This window comes from Diceros bicornis, chromosome 36 (genome assembly GCF_020826845.1).
Source record: "Diceros bicornis minor isolate mBicDic1 chromosome 36, mDicBic1.mat.cur, whole genome shotgun sequence".
Lineage (NCBI taxonomy): Eukaryota > Metazoa > Chordata > Mammalia > Perissodactyla > Rhinocerotidae > Diceros > Diceros bicornis.
In genome coordinates, this window is record NC_080775.1 from 26,061,556 (window position 1) to 26,077,749 (window position 16,194).

The 16,194-nt window shown below is 39.7% G+C and overlaps 1 protein-coding gene across 2 annotated transcripts; it reads left to right on the plus strand.

Moving 5' to 3' along the window:
- Positions 1-4,615: 4,615 nt before the first annotated feature.
- Positions 4,616-8,851, plus strand: LOC131398831 (ankyrin repeat domain-containing protein 26-like). Of its 2 annotated transcripts, none has more exons than XM_058532678.1 (2): positions 4,616-5,021; positions 8,517-8,851. In XM_058532678.1, exons 1-2 carry the CDS (start codon positions 4,771-4,773, stop codon positions 8,587-8,589), a joined length of 324 nt encoding a protein of 107 aa, XP_058388661.1. In that variant the 5' UTR covers positions 4,616-4,770; the 3' UTR covers positions 8,590-8,851. The 2 variants fall into 2 exon arrangements, with proteins under 2 accessions (XP_058388661.1, XP_058388662.1); XM_058532679.1 differs by lacking the exon at positions 8,517-8,851 and adding an exon at positions 5,327-5,361 and having other exon boundaries at positions 4,618-5,021.
- Positions 8,852-16,194: the final 7,343 nt, after the last annotated feature.

The following is a 16,194-nucleotide window of genomic DNA, read 5'->3' on the forward strand; positions in this document are numbered from 1 at the left end:
ACTCCTTGGTCCTTATCCCTTGGCGACACTAAAGTATGCAAGACCGAAGTGGGCCCAGAGCAGATGAGTTCTGCAGTAGGTCCAGGCTGTGCTTCAAGAAGCCCTGCTGCTTTGCTCACAGGATCTGGTAGACCCCATGGTGTTAGTGGTATCAGTGGTGGGGTAAAGTTATAGTGTGGGTCTCAGGGCAAGCCCCAGCAGGAAAATCATAGTGTAGGCCCTTGGGTTGTGATGTTGAGTATCCATCAAGATATTTCTCATAGAGGAGTCCTATGTGGACAGAAATGATTTAGCCTTACCATCCCTTCTGTGCTCAGTCATTGGCTCGACAGAGCACGGCAGATGTAAGGCCTCAGTGGGAGCACCATGGGGGATAGAAAAGGCAGCTGGTGGCTACAGTTCAACTGTGCTGTCCATGTTAGGTTCTCTTGATGACAGATCTGAACAGTGCAACTCCACGACCTCAGTATCGGTCTGGGTCCGATTAGAAGACAGGTACCACATGGTAATTTAAACAGTGGAAGTTTAATATAAAGAATTATTAAGCTATGATAGGACAGTAATTATTAAGATGGAAAGAGAATTCTGAAGGGCACCCTAGGGCTGAAGGGGAGTACCCACAAAAGGGCAAACTCGGTAGGGGGGGTTCAAACCTTGTTGAAGGAGGTGTGGTTGCAGCTCAATGGATGGCAGAGGAGTTTGACTCCTGTAGGTCTGACTTCCTCAGACTACCAACCTCAACTCATCTCTGTCCCAGTGGGTTGTTCCTGCTTACCTGGAGATTGAGGAGTGGCCCTGGCCCAGGTTCTGGTGTGCTGCTATTTTGCTGCTTCTTCCTTCTGCACCAACACCTGAAGTGCTCTGCCCCGCTGTGCACCCCCTGAGCACGCAGTCCAACCCCAGCCAGTGACCCCCATAACAGCGTCACCATGCCCCTGGCAAGCAGCTCCTGACACCCTCCTCCCTCTGTGCGCCCAGCCCTCAGCCTTGACTCTGCTGTATCCTGAAGGTGTCTGCTGCCTCCTTCTGGACATGGATATGACACATCCCAGGCCTTGCACTGCTCTGCTGGTAAGTGGGCTTCCTGCACTCCTGAAGGGCATTTCCTGCTTGCTCGATGACTGGGGACTAGTTCTGGCCTGGGCAACTCAGTGAACTGTACCACACCTTTTTCAGTGAGGTCTAATCCCAGCCTTGGGGAGCCACCCATTTAAGTTGTTCCTTCCTTGGCTGTTCTCACAACCACGTGTATTGTTGAGATTTCTCTTTTCACCTCTATAGTGGGTCTACTGTTATAGTTAATAATTCTTGATATTAAATGGTACCTGTTCAAATTACCGAATGGTTTCTCTCCTGATTGGACCCTCACTGATACATTATCCCTTCTTTCTGGAATGTGCTTCTTTCCATTTCCTCCCCTCTCACTGGCCAACTCCTATTCATTCCTTCAGTTTCAGCTTTGATATCACTTCTTCCTGTGCATCTTTCCCTGACTTACCATCCTCCTCTTTACATGATTCTATAGGCCCTTGCTCACCTTTAATGTGGCACTAAATATAAAACTTGCCTCCCTCCCTGAACACAGGAATGTCATGTCTGTTTTTTCCTCACTGACTCTCATGATGCCACAATAAATGTTTTCAGTACATTTTTCTGTTTTAACTCTATGGCCCCCTTGATACGGTTTTCCCAGGTCAGGGATCTCCTGTAGACACTGGTAGATCAGCCTCAATACACATAGTCTAATCACAGTTTAATTACTATACAGTCTTAATTTTCCTCAGCAGACACAGTGGAATGCATGGGAAGACCCATCTCAAACAACAAATGAACCAGTTGTGGAAAAGTGTTTGATGAGTTTCATGGCAACTCTTAAAAGGAGAAAACATTTATGACAGCCTTGAACTGGACCTGGAGAACCTTAGCTAAAGGATTTGTTAAGGCATCCATATCTTAGTTGTTTTTCATCATAAAACAAATATTACTCTAATACATTATTAATTTCATTAGAATAACTATTAAATGAGGGAGCAAGAAAGCTGACCAGGGCATTATTTGAGCCTTAGATAGGCATGGGCATTCTAAGCAACAATTTTCTAAAAGGCATCTGCTTTGGATCTGAAATTAGTTTCCACAGAAGTCTGGGAATGGGAAATCTTAGATTTCCATTGTTTGTAAGAAACTCTTTGGGGATCCAGATAGCATCTGACCAAGGAACACAGAAGCTCAGAGTTGACCTAACATATACTCCTTGAGTATCTCTGGTCCATACAAAAACACTAGGGTCAACCAAATCTCTACAACCTACCTGGAGTTCTGGTGTGCGGTTCCTGCCTCTCTACAGCCCGGTAATGTCTCTGACCCTCATTCCAGGCTGCATCAGGGAATGTCAGAGTCTTCTCCAGATGTCACTTACAGAGAGCCTTTATTGTTCTCATAGGTCACCTTGGGGAATACTGAGGAGACAAATAGGGGATGAAAGACAATTTTCTAGTTGGGCTAGTGTAGGAGGTAAATGCTTGGTGATCATAGTTGAAACCATTCACACCCAAACCATTTAGTCCAGCTAAGCTGGAGAGACCTGAGAAACGGCTTTGTTGCTGTTTTTGTTCATTGCTGTTTCACTGATGAAGACGCCCATCCTGGAACCAGCCACCTCCTCAGCAGGGATCCCAGCACTCTCTAAAGCTCCGGAGGTGCATTCTGGCAGCAATTTAGGCTGAAGGTCCAGACACTCGACTTCTGAGTTGCTAATTCCAAACAATTTGTTGTCAAATCATTCAACCTACAGAGAACACAATGGCATTAAATGGCCTCTGAAGAATAACCTAATGTCTATGGATATTTTTTGTGGTAAAATATGGCTGCCAAACTTTCAAATTTTGCTGGTGCATCTTGTGCAACACTGATTTCTGTTACTTTTTATTTTGGTTAATTCTTGTAGTCATTAACAAGTGTAATAGGAACCTGGTGAGTTTTGGGTTAGCTGGTTTTGTATTAGCTGTGTTGTGGGCCTGCTCCTGCTCCTGTCTGTTTCCCCTACAATACCAAGTATAGGTGGAATTACTGGATCAAATATTACACTAAAAGGAGTTTTGGTATATACTCACCTGTTTATACCAGTTCCTATGGAGTATGGAGTCAACAAATTTTGCCTTCCTAAGAAACACACAAGTTGCAGATAGAGAAAGATGGAAGGAAGGGGAAATGATTATTTAGAGTTTAAGTTTGAAAGATCTTAAGGAATATGGGACAAGTGTGGAGCACAGAGGCTTCATAACAATGGAGATGATAAGATTACACAAGGTCAGTCTGATAAGAGAGGGGAATAGATTTGTTAGATAAAGCAAAGGAACAGAGAGAACATTCAGAGGGAACAAAAAAGTTAGATATCTCTGTTAGGTAGCTAATTTCTGAAAAATTTGGCTAATAGGATTTGAGTAAAAAATAGCTATATTATATATTTTTAAAAATTTTAGCAATTATCTTTCCCTCCAATAAAAATAGCCCATCTTGTTTGCATTTTACTTGATTTTTTCCATCTGCATCACACCATTCTTCAATACTACATCTTTCTGGTGAAATCTTTACCACTCAGTTTGTGCCTTCCCTAAGTATCTGCCAGAAACTGTTAACTTTTTCTCCTGTTACAAAATTATAGCTTAAAAAAGTTCTTCACTCTGGTTGTCAAATGAATACACAGATATCAAAACAATGATCATTACAAATTATAAGAAGTGTGCAGGATTTACATACCAGAAAAAACTATCAAAAGCTAATGAGGGACATAAAAAGAAGTTAAAATGGTAGAGTAGGGATGCAGGAGGAAGCAGGCCATTCAATGGAATAGAATGGAAAACCCAGAAAGAGAAAAACACAGCTGAGGATTTAATGTAACATAAAGTGGTATTTTAAACTAGGTGAGAAAAGATGGATTGTTTGGGACAAATGAACAGTCATTTTTAAAAAAGTTTTTAAATGTCACAGCATGCTCCAAAATAAATCTTAGATTGATTAAAGAATTAATTGGGGGAAAATAAAAGCAAAAAATAAAAGTAAAGAAGATGCAAACGTAAGGTCGGGCCAAAGGGAGGGTTAAGAGGCATGCAGAAATGCGTTTCATTTCATCTGGAGAATGTGCATTGGTTTCTCCTAAATTTGCACTTGATAACAAATATGGCCACAATCTCTGACACCATGAAAACAGCTTTCTATTGTTGCATCCGCTGAATTCCATGGAGTCCTGCAAGGGCCCAGAGAGATGTGGAAAGGGAATAAACTGAGGGGTAAGGAGATTTTAAAGAGAGTCTTTTTAGCGGACATTTCTGGGGGACGAGTTCTTCGGCATTCTGAATTTCCAAGCTTCTGTAGCCCCAGTTATATGCAAAGACTGCTTTTCCATTGAAAAGAGTCTAACTTTTGCAAACGTCCTGAAACGCTCAGCCAACTCCCACCTAAGATTGAAGGGAACCCAGGGGGTCCACACGCCATCGCTGAGATCTGAGACGCCTGGGCCGCGCACATGCGCTCTGGGCACACTTGCCGGCCAGGTCTCTGTGCGCACGCGCAGTGACGTCATCTTTTGAGGCCGTTTAGCGGCAGTTGCTGGGCTACAGTTGCTCTGCGCTGAAAGATTCTAAGCCGCGGAGGTTGGCGTCGTGATGTTGTGGCGAGACCCGGCTAGCTTATGTCTAGTACTATTGTCCCGCTCAGGATGCAGCGAAAAGCGGAGGCGGCGGCGAGACGTCTCTGAAGCCTGTAGGCTCTGCGATGAAGAAGATTTTTGGCTTTGGGAGTAGGAAGGGCGAGTCGCCCCGGGGCTCCCTCACCAGCCGGAGGAGGGCCGGCGCGGGCGTCGGGCATGAGAGTAGTGATGGAGTCAACTCACGGCCCGGGTACCACCTCCGAGACGAGGATCTCGGAAAGATCCACAAAGCTGCCAGCGTGGGCAACGTAGCGAAAGTGCAGCAGATTCTGTTGCTTGGGAAAAGTGGCTTGAATGATAGAGACAAGTTGAACAGGTAATAGGGACTGCGGGCTTCTGCGATCATTGGTGAGAAATGTTGCTTCTAGTAAATCACACAGGCCAAGTAGTATGTAACTTAAATCTGTGAAAAGAGAAGATTAACACTCTCCGTCAGATAAATAAAGCACAGCCATTTCATTGGACTGATCTCTTCCCAGGGCTGGGAGACTGGTTTAATGGGTTGATGGGAAATGTGTTTCCATTTGTTCTTTTCTGCTTCATTCTAATTGTAATCTATGTTCTTTTTCCCTTTGCAGATCTCTTACCACTCAGCTACTAACACTATTATTCTCTCCACAGCCGCCAGCTCATCTTTTAATATGGGAAAGTTCCAGAGGAGGGAACTGATGGGGCTCAGGGCAGACTGCTCCCAAATATGCCAAAGTGGCATATGGATTATTTTGAATTAGTGTTACTTGAGAAACAACTGGTGCAAGAAGGACGCTTTGACTCTCCTCTCTGTCGCCCTAAAAGCAGGAAATGAACATCCCATGTGAAAGCTACCCTCCCTGAACCAGAAGGTAGAGAGCCATCCTTATTGCCAGAGATAGGGAATTCAGGGCTGAGAAGGCTATGTAAACAAACTCTGCTTAGTTTCTTCACTAATTAGTACCCACGGCTAAGTTTCTTTGTCTTGTCAGCTCACAAATTTTTTGTTTCTTTGTCTAAAAGGTGTATAAACAGCCTGCTTTGCACACGTCTTGGGTCCCACATCTATGAGACCTGTGTACATACAAAATTAAATTTTTTTCCCGTTCTGTTAATCTGTTTTATGTCAATTTAATTATTAGACCAGCCAAAAGAACCAAGATGGGTAGGGGTAAGTTTTCCCCTCCCCAACAAGGGCCAGCAGAACTGCTTGAAACTGTCTGCCTTCAGGCAGTCCCAAGGAAAACAGAGACTAAACTGACCTCAATTATTCAGACTGAACTAAGTGGGGGAGGGTGGCACTAAACCTTCCCAGTTAGTGGGAGGTGGGAGACGATGCTGGGGCCCTGTCCACTGTGCTGCTTGACTAATTTATGTTCAACTCGTGGTCCCTAACAACTGGAAACTTCCTGGGGAGTCGTGTGTCCTCTAGGATTCTTGTGTTGTCATGGGAAAGGCAGCAGTAAGTTGGCACTCTAGTGAAAAAACTGTGATGTACACCTAGAGGCATTTATCAGAAACATTCGAATGCTGAAGGAAACACTCCTTTAGTGCACATAGCCCCCACATATGTATGCTGTGGGCGGTTTTATGTAAATACGAGATATTCCATTAGAACGGCAGTAGGAAATTGTGAAATTTGTCGCTGACTCCTGCTGAAAGTCAGCCACTTTGGCCTGAAAGGCATTATGAGGAGATTTAACTCACTGGCTAGTGTTGTATGAATAACAGAATTTGCCATAGATTCTTTCCTTGGATGTCGAGGCAACGTCTGTGCAAATTGTTAGCATAGCTAGCTGTGCTTGGGTATGTGCCTTGGACCAGATAGAAAAGGTTTATACGGAAACATAAGGAAGAAGCTACCTGGCTTTCCAAGGTAGACTCTGACAGTTTTGGGGACTCACTTAGATGCCTGAATCTGAGATCTTGGGGTGTTTGGCTGAGACCAATGCTACAGGTTCATCTCTTCCTATTGCTCAGGGTCCTGCTGATGAAAACTCTGAGTAAATGTTGCCTAAGACAAGACAAAAGGATTTGGTGACTGCCAATGCCAATTTGAGTTTGACGGGTTAGAGTGGTTGATGTTGTGGCAGACACTTAGGAAAATTCCCCGGGGGCTAAAATTATTTCATTGTTAAGGGGTGGAATTGTGGGAAAATAAAACTAACTGGGATTTCTCAGTGATTCTGTGAAAAGCCCTAGCCCTCTAAGACTCCTCATGCAGTATGAGATTTAGATCTGCCCCCATTTGTCTAGTTAATTGCTCTGATCTGCAAGGATTAATAATGCCTCTTATCTCCCTAGGAGGACCAAATAGTTACAGTCCAGAGTAAGTCCCCTAAGGTGCACTATAACCCTAGGTATTTACATTTCAATGAGGAATAAGGCCCAGGAAGTTGGAGAGGGCCCCAAGTCTGGCTCCTGGAGAGATTTTTTTTTACATATCGAAGGGCTGGAGTAAGGAAGACAGCCTTCGCAGGGGGGAGGACAGCTCACTTCTGCCCCTTGATAAACAGCAGGGAAAAATCAGTTTTCCTGTTCTTCACCTACTGGTGTAGGACAATTGACCAGATCTCAACATCTCACCCCAGGGGTAAGACTGAGCAATGGAAGGAATGTGCATGTTGTTTACTGTAAAATATTTAATAAGAACTCTGTCTCTGATCAGAATACCATGCGTGTGCATTAAGGATAAAATTAACGAATACTAAAAGCCCAGCCCAGGCAAAAGGAGAGAGTGTCTCAAGGAGGTCAATGGAGAATGAGAAAGAGGAATGAGAAATTAGGTTAGACAAAGACTGGAAAAACGTCACTTTGATTTAGCAACGTGGAAGTCATCAGCGGCTTTTGAGTAGTTTTGGGAGAATGGGGGAGAAGACATACTAAAGATGATGGCCATAAATTGTTGATGAGGAAACAGACAAATCTTTCAAGAAGTTTGTCATGGGAAATAAGATGACTTGGTACAAGGGAGAGGGAAGAAATAGGGTAGGAAGTTTATAGAGAGAGGAGATTTGACATCATCATTGTGATGAAAGGAGATGCAAATTAACTAAAGAAAAGTAGTGTTACTGTGCACAGGGCATAATCTACTTGCCACAAAATAAAAGCCAGTTGTCAAGAGGCAGGATGGTGGCAGAGAAAGGGCGTTTATTAAGTGATAAGCTAGACAATTGGAAGATGAGGAGACTAGCATCCTAAAGAACCATCTTAAGAGGGGGGCAAAGAATCTTGAAGCCATTATATAAGCTAGTGTGTTATAGGGGAGGGGGTTGGGAATGTGGACCCTCTTGTGTTACAGACTGGGAGTCACCACCCCAGATAGACTCTCTGTCCAGGGGTCATCATGTTCCTAAGGAACTCAAAAGAACAAAGTTATCATTTTATCGCAGCTGGGAGGTACATGCATAAGTAGGGGTCATAAAATCTATAGAGCAGGTGGATCTCTTGGAAGGTGCATATCCAGCTGGGTCAGTTAATCAGAGGTGATTCAAAGTTACAATATGGTTTCTTTTCTACAATATGGTTTCCCTTATGTCAACCTTGTGTTGAGCAGGTATCAGTAGTAGGATCGCTGTGCACTGTGTGATCTTCAGCAGCACATAGATGTCTGGGTGAAGGTAAGGGGAAGAATAATAATTAAGATGAGCTTGGAACATGCTGTACCAAAGGGTAAGGAAATGCTCAAAGAATACTGGGGACAGCCTAAAAAGCCATGAAGTCAGCTTCAAATGACTACCCTTGGCCAAGCCTGGGGCATTTTAAGCACTAAAATAATCTTTTGTTTGTCCTTCGTTTATTTGTTTGTTTGGTTTCTGGTTTTATTTATTTATCAATGTAGAAGGAAGGACAGCATAAGAAAATCATCATTGACAAACATCATAATAATTGATTCAAGCAAGAATCATCATTGAGTGCTAAATCTAGTGGGTGAAATTTTGAGGAATAACCAAATACTTCTAACGTCTCGCAATATCTCCACACAAGATATTATGAAATACAAAGGGTAAATAGTAATTTTACTTTGGACAAACCCGGCAGACACTTCTTAACCAAATGATCAAAGTCAATATCGCAAGTAATGGAACCAAGGCTGTGCCTCCAGAGTTGCTGCACTGGGAAGAACTCAGCATCACTTACGTGACACTCCTGCCCAAATGGCATAATCTAAATCTACTTCTTTTTTTTTTTTTTTAAGATTTTATTTATTTATTTTTTCCCCCAAAGCCCCAGTAGATAGTCGTATGTCATAGCTGCACATCCTTCTAGTTGCTGTATGTGGGACTCAGCCTCAGGATGGACGGAGAAGTGGTGCCTCGGTGCGCGCCCAGGATCCGAACCCGGGCCGCCAGCATCGGAGCGCGCGCACCTAACCACCAAGCCATGGGGCCGGCCCTAAATCTACTTCTGAGGAAACATCACACAAACCCAACCTGAGAGACAGTCTACAAAATAACTGACCTATGCTCTTCAAAATGTAAATGTCATGAAAATCAAAGGAAGACTAAAGAACTGTCCCAGATTAAAGGAGATTAAAGAAACAGGACAATTGGACACAACACATCATCTTGGATGTTCTTTGCCTATAAAGGACATTATTGAGACAACTGGCAAAATTTCAGTAAAGTCCATAGATTAGACATTAATGTTGAACCAATTTTAATTTCCTAGTTTTGATGATTATACTACAATTATGTAAGATAATTCCTTGTTCTTAGGAAATACACAGTAAAGAATTTAGGAGTAAGGAGGAATTGTACCTGCCACTTACAAATGGTTCAGGAAAAAAAGTATATTATATGCCTACATTTATGTTTATCTGGAAAGAGAGGAGGAGAAGGGAGAAAGGATAAAGCAAATATAGTAAAATGTCAAGATTTGGGGAATGGTATCCAAGAATTCTTTGTGCTATTCTTGCAACTTTTCTATAAATCTGAAATTGTCAAAATAGAAGATTTCTAAAAGAACAGTAAATTTTTAAAAATGATATTAAATTATAACCCATTGAATAAAATAAATCATGAATCCATATTGATATAAGTAAATGAATAAATAAAAGTTTCAGGAGGAAAAGAGATATTTACATAGTCTCAAAGTACTTCTCCCATAAAATACTAATTAATCATAAAGTGAAAAAGTAACATTACGTGGCAGATACTACCTTCAGTGATCAACATTAGCCACCAGTAATGGGATAAATCAGAATTATAGGTCACAGGATAGATGCGTTGAGAAAAGTACAGGACCACTTCTGTGATGCTCTTGCTAAATAGGTATGATCTGAATCTTATCATAAGGAAACATCAGAAGAATCCCCCATTGAGGGATATTCTACATTACTGAAATTGACTCTTCAAAAGATTCAAGGTCGTGAAAGTCAAGAAAAGCCTGAGGAAGTGTTCCAGACGGAAGGAGACTAAGAGACATGACAGCTAAATGCAATCCATGGATCTGAACAGGATCTTTTTGCTATAAACAATGCCACAAACAAGTGGTAAAACTTGAAAAGAGTATGAGGATTAAATGACAGAATGTATTAGTCTTAATTTTCTGATTGTGAAGGATGATGGTAGTTATGTGGAATGTACGGACTTGTAGGAAATAAACACTAAAGGAATCAGAGATGATGGCATAATGTTAGCAATTTACTCTCAAATGGTTCAGGGGAAGAAAGTTCTTTACTAAAATTTGGAACTTTTCTGTAATTTTAAGACTGTTTCCACAAAGTAAATAATAAATAAATAAATATAAAAAAGGAAGACACACTCAAATTTTATTTCTCCATGAGGAGAGATCTATGAATCAGTGTTTAAAAATAAAATTGGATATAATAAGTTTTATGGCACTATAACAATTGTAATACATCCAAACATTGACAGTATCCAGTGTAGCAGTATATCAAATGCTGTCTCTCTAAATCTTGAGGTGCATATATAGTGAGAAAAATTGGAAAATACAAATAAGCTATCACTTAACACCACTAGAGGGTTAGTGACAACTCGGTTGTTTGGGTGCTGCTTAAACAGCTGCTATGTGAGCAGTTTGAGTATGTAAAACTCAGTAGTGCTGGTTTTCTTTCTTTTATTGCAGTAACATTGGTTTATAATAGTTTATAAATTTCAGGTGTACATCATATATTTCAATTTCTGTGTAGATTACATCGTGTTCACCACCGAAAGACTAACTAAAATCCATTACCATACACATTTGCAAATCACCCATTTAGCCCTCCTCTCTTCCCCTTCCCCTCTGGTAAACACCAATCCAATCTCTATCTCTATGTGATTGTTTGTTATTGATTTTATCTACTACTTATGAGTTAGATCATATGGTATTTGACTTTCTCCATCTGACCTATTTAGCTTAACATAATACCCTCAAGGTCCATCCATGTTGTCACAAATGGCCAGATTTTATCATTTCTTATGGCTGAGTAATATTCCATTGTGTATATATACCACACCTTCTTTATCCGTTTGTCCTTTGATGCGTGCTTAGATTGCTTCCAAGTCTTAGCTCTTATGAATAATGTTGCAATGAACACAGGGAGGCATGTATCTTTACCCATTCATGTTTTCATGTTCTTTGGATAAATACCCAGCCGTGGAATAGCTGGATCTTATGGTAGTTCTATTCTTAATTTTTTGAGGAATCTCCATACTGTTTTCCTTAGTGGCTGCACCAGTTTGCACTCCCACCAGCAGTGTGTGAGAGTTCCCTTTCTCCACATCCTCTCCAACAATTGTTGTTTCCTGTCTTGTTAATTATAGCCATTCTGACGATAATGAGGTGATATCTCATTATAGTTTGGATTTACATTTCTATAATAGAGATAAAGAGATAGATAGATAGATAGATAGATGATATATAGATAGATAGATATCATTTACATGATAGTTAATGATGTTTAATATCTTTTCATGTGCCTGTTGGCCATCTGTATATCTTCTTTGGAGAAATGTCTGTTCAGATCTTTTGACCATTTTTTACTTGGGTTGTTAGTTTTTTTGTTATTCAGATGTGTGAGTTCTTTATATATTGTGGATATTAACCCCTTATCAGATATATGGTTTGCAAATATCTTCTCCCAATTGTCAGATTGTCTTTTCATTTTGTTGATGGTTTCCTTTGCTGTGCCAGAAGCATTTTAGTTTGATGTAGTCCTATTTGTTTATTTTTTTCTGTTGTTTCCCTTGCCTCATCAGACATGGTACTCGAAAATATGCTGCTAAGACCAGTGTCGAAGAGCATACTGCCTATGTTTTCTTATAGAAGTTTCATGGTTTCAGGTCTTACATTCAAGTCTTTATCCATTTTGAGATAATTTTGGAGTGTAGTGTAAAATAATAGTGTACTTTCGTTCTTTTGATTCTTTTGTACATGGCAGTCCAGTTTTCCCAACACCATTTATTGAACAGACTTTCCTTTCTCCATTGTATGTTTTTGTTCTTGGCTCCTTTGTCAAAAATTAGCTGTCCATAGATGTGTGGCTTTATTTCTGGGCTCTTGATTCTATTCCATTGTTCTGTGTGTCTGTTTTTGTGCCAACACCATGCTGTTTTGGTTACCATAGCTTTGTTGTATATTTTGAAATCAGGGAGCGTGACATCTTCAACTTTGTTCTTTTTTTCTCAGGATTCCTTTGGCTATTCGAGGTCTTTTGTTGTTCCATATAAATTCTAGATTTTGTGTTCTATTTCCATGAAAAATGTCATTGGAACTTTGATAGAGATTGCACTCAATCTGTAGGTTGCTTTAGGAAGTATGGACATTTTAACTATGTTAATTCTTCCAATGCAAGAGCACAGAATGTCTTTCCATTTCTTTGTGTCTTCTTCAATTTCTTTCAACAATGTTTTAGTTTTCAATGTACAGATCTCTCACATCTTTGGTTAGGGTTATTCTTAGGTATTTTATTTTGGTTGCAATTGTATGGGATTGTATTCTTCATTTCTCTTTCTGCTACTTCGTTGTTAGTGTATAGAAGCACAACTGATTTTTTTATGTTGCTTTTGTATCCTACAACTTTACCATATTCATTTATTATTTCTAAAAGTTTTTTGGTGGATTCTTTAGCGTTTTCTATATATAAAATCATGTCATCTGCAAACAGTGACAGTTTCACTTCTCCCTTTCCAATTTGGATCCTTTTTATTTCTTTTTCTTGCCTGATCCCTCTGCTACGGCTTCCAATACTATGTTAAATAAGAGTGGTGAAATGGGCATCCTTGTCTGGTTCCTGGTCTTAGAGGGATAGCTTTCAGTTTTTCTCCATTGAGTATGATATTATCTGTGGGTGTTTCATATACAGCCTTTGTTATGTTGAGGTACTTTCCTTCCATACCCATTTTATTCAGAGTTCGTATCATAAATGGATTCTGTATCTTGTCAAATGCTTTCTCTGCATCGATTGAGATGATCATGTGATTTTTATTCTCCATTTTGTTAATGTAGTCTATCAGGTTGATTGATTTGTGGATGTTGAACCATCTCTGCATCGCTGGAATAAATCCCACTTGATCACTGTGTATGATCTTTTTAATGTATTGTTGTATTTGATTTGTTAGTATTTTGTTGAGGATTTTTGCATCGATGTTCATCAGTGATATTGGCCTGTAATTTTCTTTTTTTGTGTTGTCCTTGTCTGGTTTTGTTATCAGGGTAATGCTGGCTTCATAGAATGAGCAGGAAGCATCACCTCCTCTTCAATTTTTTGGAAGAGTTTGAGAAGGATAGGTATTAAGTCTTCTTTGAATGTTTTGTAGAATTCACCAGCGAAGCTGTCTGGTCCTGGTCTTTTATTTTTTGGGAGGATTTTGATTACTGTTTCAATCTCCTTACTGGTGATTGGTCTATTCAAATTCTCTATTTCTTCTTAATTCAGTTTTGGAAGGTTGTATGATTCTAAGAAATTATCCATTTCTTCTAGATTATCTAATTTGTTGGCATACAGTTTTTTGTAGTATTCCCTTATAATCTTTTGTATTTCTGAGGTGTCTGTTGTAATTTCTCCTCTTTCATTTCTGATTTTACTTATTTTTGCCTTCTCTCTTTTTTTCTTGGTGAGTCTAGTTAAAGGTTTGTCAATTTTGTTTATCTTTTCAAAGAACCAGCTCTTGTTATCATTGATTTTTTCTATTTTTTTTTTAGTCTCTATATCATTTATTTCTGCCCAGATTTTTATTATTTCCCTCCTTCTTGTGATTTTGGGCTTTGTGTGTTCTTCTTTTTCCAGTTCCTTTAGGTGCACTGTTAGATTGTTTATTTGAGATATTTCTTATTTGTTAAGGTAAACCTGTATTGCTATAAACTTCCCTCTTAGAACAGCTTTTGCTGTATCCCATAAATTCTGGCATGTCATATATTGATTTTCATTTGTCTGCAGGTAATTTTTAATTTCTCCTTTGATTTCTTCATTGACCCAGTCACGGTTCAGTAGCCTTTTTTTTAGTCTCCACATATTTGTGGCTTTTTAAATTTTCTTCCTGTAGTTGATTTCTAGTTTCATACCATTGTGGTCAGAAAAGATGCTTGGTGTTATTTCGGTATTCTCAAATTTATGGAGACTTGTTTTTGGCCTAATATGTGATCAATCCTGGAGAATGTTCCATGTGCATTTGAAAAGAATTTGTATTCTTCCATTTTTGGGAGCAATGTTCTATATATATCTACTAAGTCCATCTGATCTAGTGTGTCACTTAAGGCCATTGTTTCCTTGCTGATCTTCTGTTTGGATCATCTATCCACAGGTGTAAATGGAATGTTCAAGTCCCCTACTATTACTGTGTTACTGTGTATTTCACCTTTTCTGTCTGCTAATAATTGCTTTATATATTTAGATGCTCCTCTGATGGGTGCATAGATCTTTACAAATGTTATATCCTCTTGTTGTATTGTTCCCTTTATCATTATATAGTGACCTTCTTTGTCTCTTGTTACACTTTTTGTTTTAAAGTCTATTTTGACTAATGTTAAGTATTGCTACTCCAGCTTTTTTTTCATTGCCATTAGCATGGAGTATCTTTTTCCATCCCTTCACTTTCAGCTTGTGTGTATCTTTAGGTATGACGTGTGTCTCTTGTAAGCAGCATATATATGGGTATGGTTCTTTTATCCAATCAGCCATCCTATGTCTTTTTTGGGGGGGATGGAGGAGGAAGATTGGCCATGAGCTAACATCTGTTGCCAATCTTCCTCTTGTTTGCTGAGGAAGATCGGCCCTGAGCCAACGTCCTTGCTCATATTCCTCTATTTTGTACATGTCATGCCTCCACAGCATGGTCCGATGATTGGTGCGCAGGTTCACTCCTGGGATCTAAACCCATGAACCCTGGGCAGCTGGAGCAGAGTGTGCGAACTTAACTACTACCCCACAGGGCTAGCCCCTACCCTATGTCTTTTTATTGTAACATTTAGTTCATTGACAATTAAAGTAGCTGTTGATGAGTATGTGCTTATCGCCATTTTGTTACTTTTTTTCTGGGTGTTTTAGTAGTTTTTCTGTTCCTTTCTTCTTCTCTTGCTCTCATCCCTTGTGGTTTGATGGCTTTCTTTAGTATTATATTTGGGTTCCTCTCTCTCAATGTTTTGTGTTTATTAAAGTTTTATGGTTTATGCTTACTATGAGGTTCATATATAATAACCTATGTAAATAGCAATCTGTGTTAAGTTGATGATCTCTTAAGTTTGACCTCTGGCTAAAAACTCTACTCTTTTACAACCCTCCTCCCACAATTTATGTTGTTGATATCATATTTAACCTTTTTCTAGTGCATGTGTTTGTGTTAACCTCTTATCTTAGATAATTTTAGTACTTTTGCCTTTTGACCTTCCTATTATCTTCATAGGTGGATGATCTGCTACCTTTGCTATTTGCCTTTACCAGTGGTTTTATTTATTTATTTATTTCTGATAATTTTCTTATTCCTATTTGTGGACTTTTCTTCTGCACTTAAATAAGTCCTTTTAGCATTTCTTGTAAGGCTGGTTTCTTGGTGATAAACTCTTTTAGTTTTGCCTTGTCTGGAAAACTCTTTATCTCTCCTTCTGTTCTGAATGATGACTTTGTGGGGTAGAGTACTCTGCTGTAGGTTTTTTGCTTTCAGCACTTTAAATATATCATGCCACACCCTTTTAGCCTGTAAGGTTTCTGCTGAGAAGTCAGCTGATAGCCTTATGGGATTTCCTTTGTATGTAACTTGTTGCCTTTCTCTTGCAGATTTTAGGATTCTCTCTTTATCTTTAAATATTGACATTTTAATTCTAATGTATCTTGGAGTGGGCCTCTTTGGGTTCATCGTGTTTGGTGCTCTCTGTGCTTCCTGTACCTGGAAGTCTGTTTCCTTTCTTAGGTTAGGAAAGTTTTCAGCTATTATTTCTTCAAATAGATTCTCTGCCCCACTGTCTTTCTCTTTTCCTGATGGGACACATATTATGTAGTGTTAGGGCACTTGATGTTGTCCCAGAGGTCCCTTAAACTGTCCTTTTTCTTCTTAATTCTTTTATCTCTTATCTGTTCA

Excerpts from the sequence above, each read along its gene's own strand:
- LOC131398831 (XM_058532678.1), top strand. The coding sequence starts at position 4,771 with ATGAAGAAGATTTTTGGCTTTGGGAGTAGGAAGGGCGAGTCGCCCCGG. Across the intron at positions 5,022-8,516 it reads GATAGAGACAAGTTGAACAG|AAGGAAGGACAGCATAAGAA; the intron begins GTAATAGGGACT and ends TTATCAATGTAG.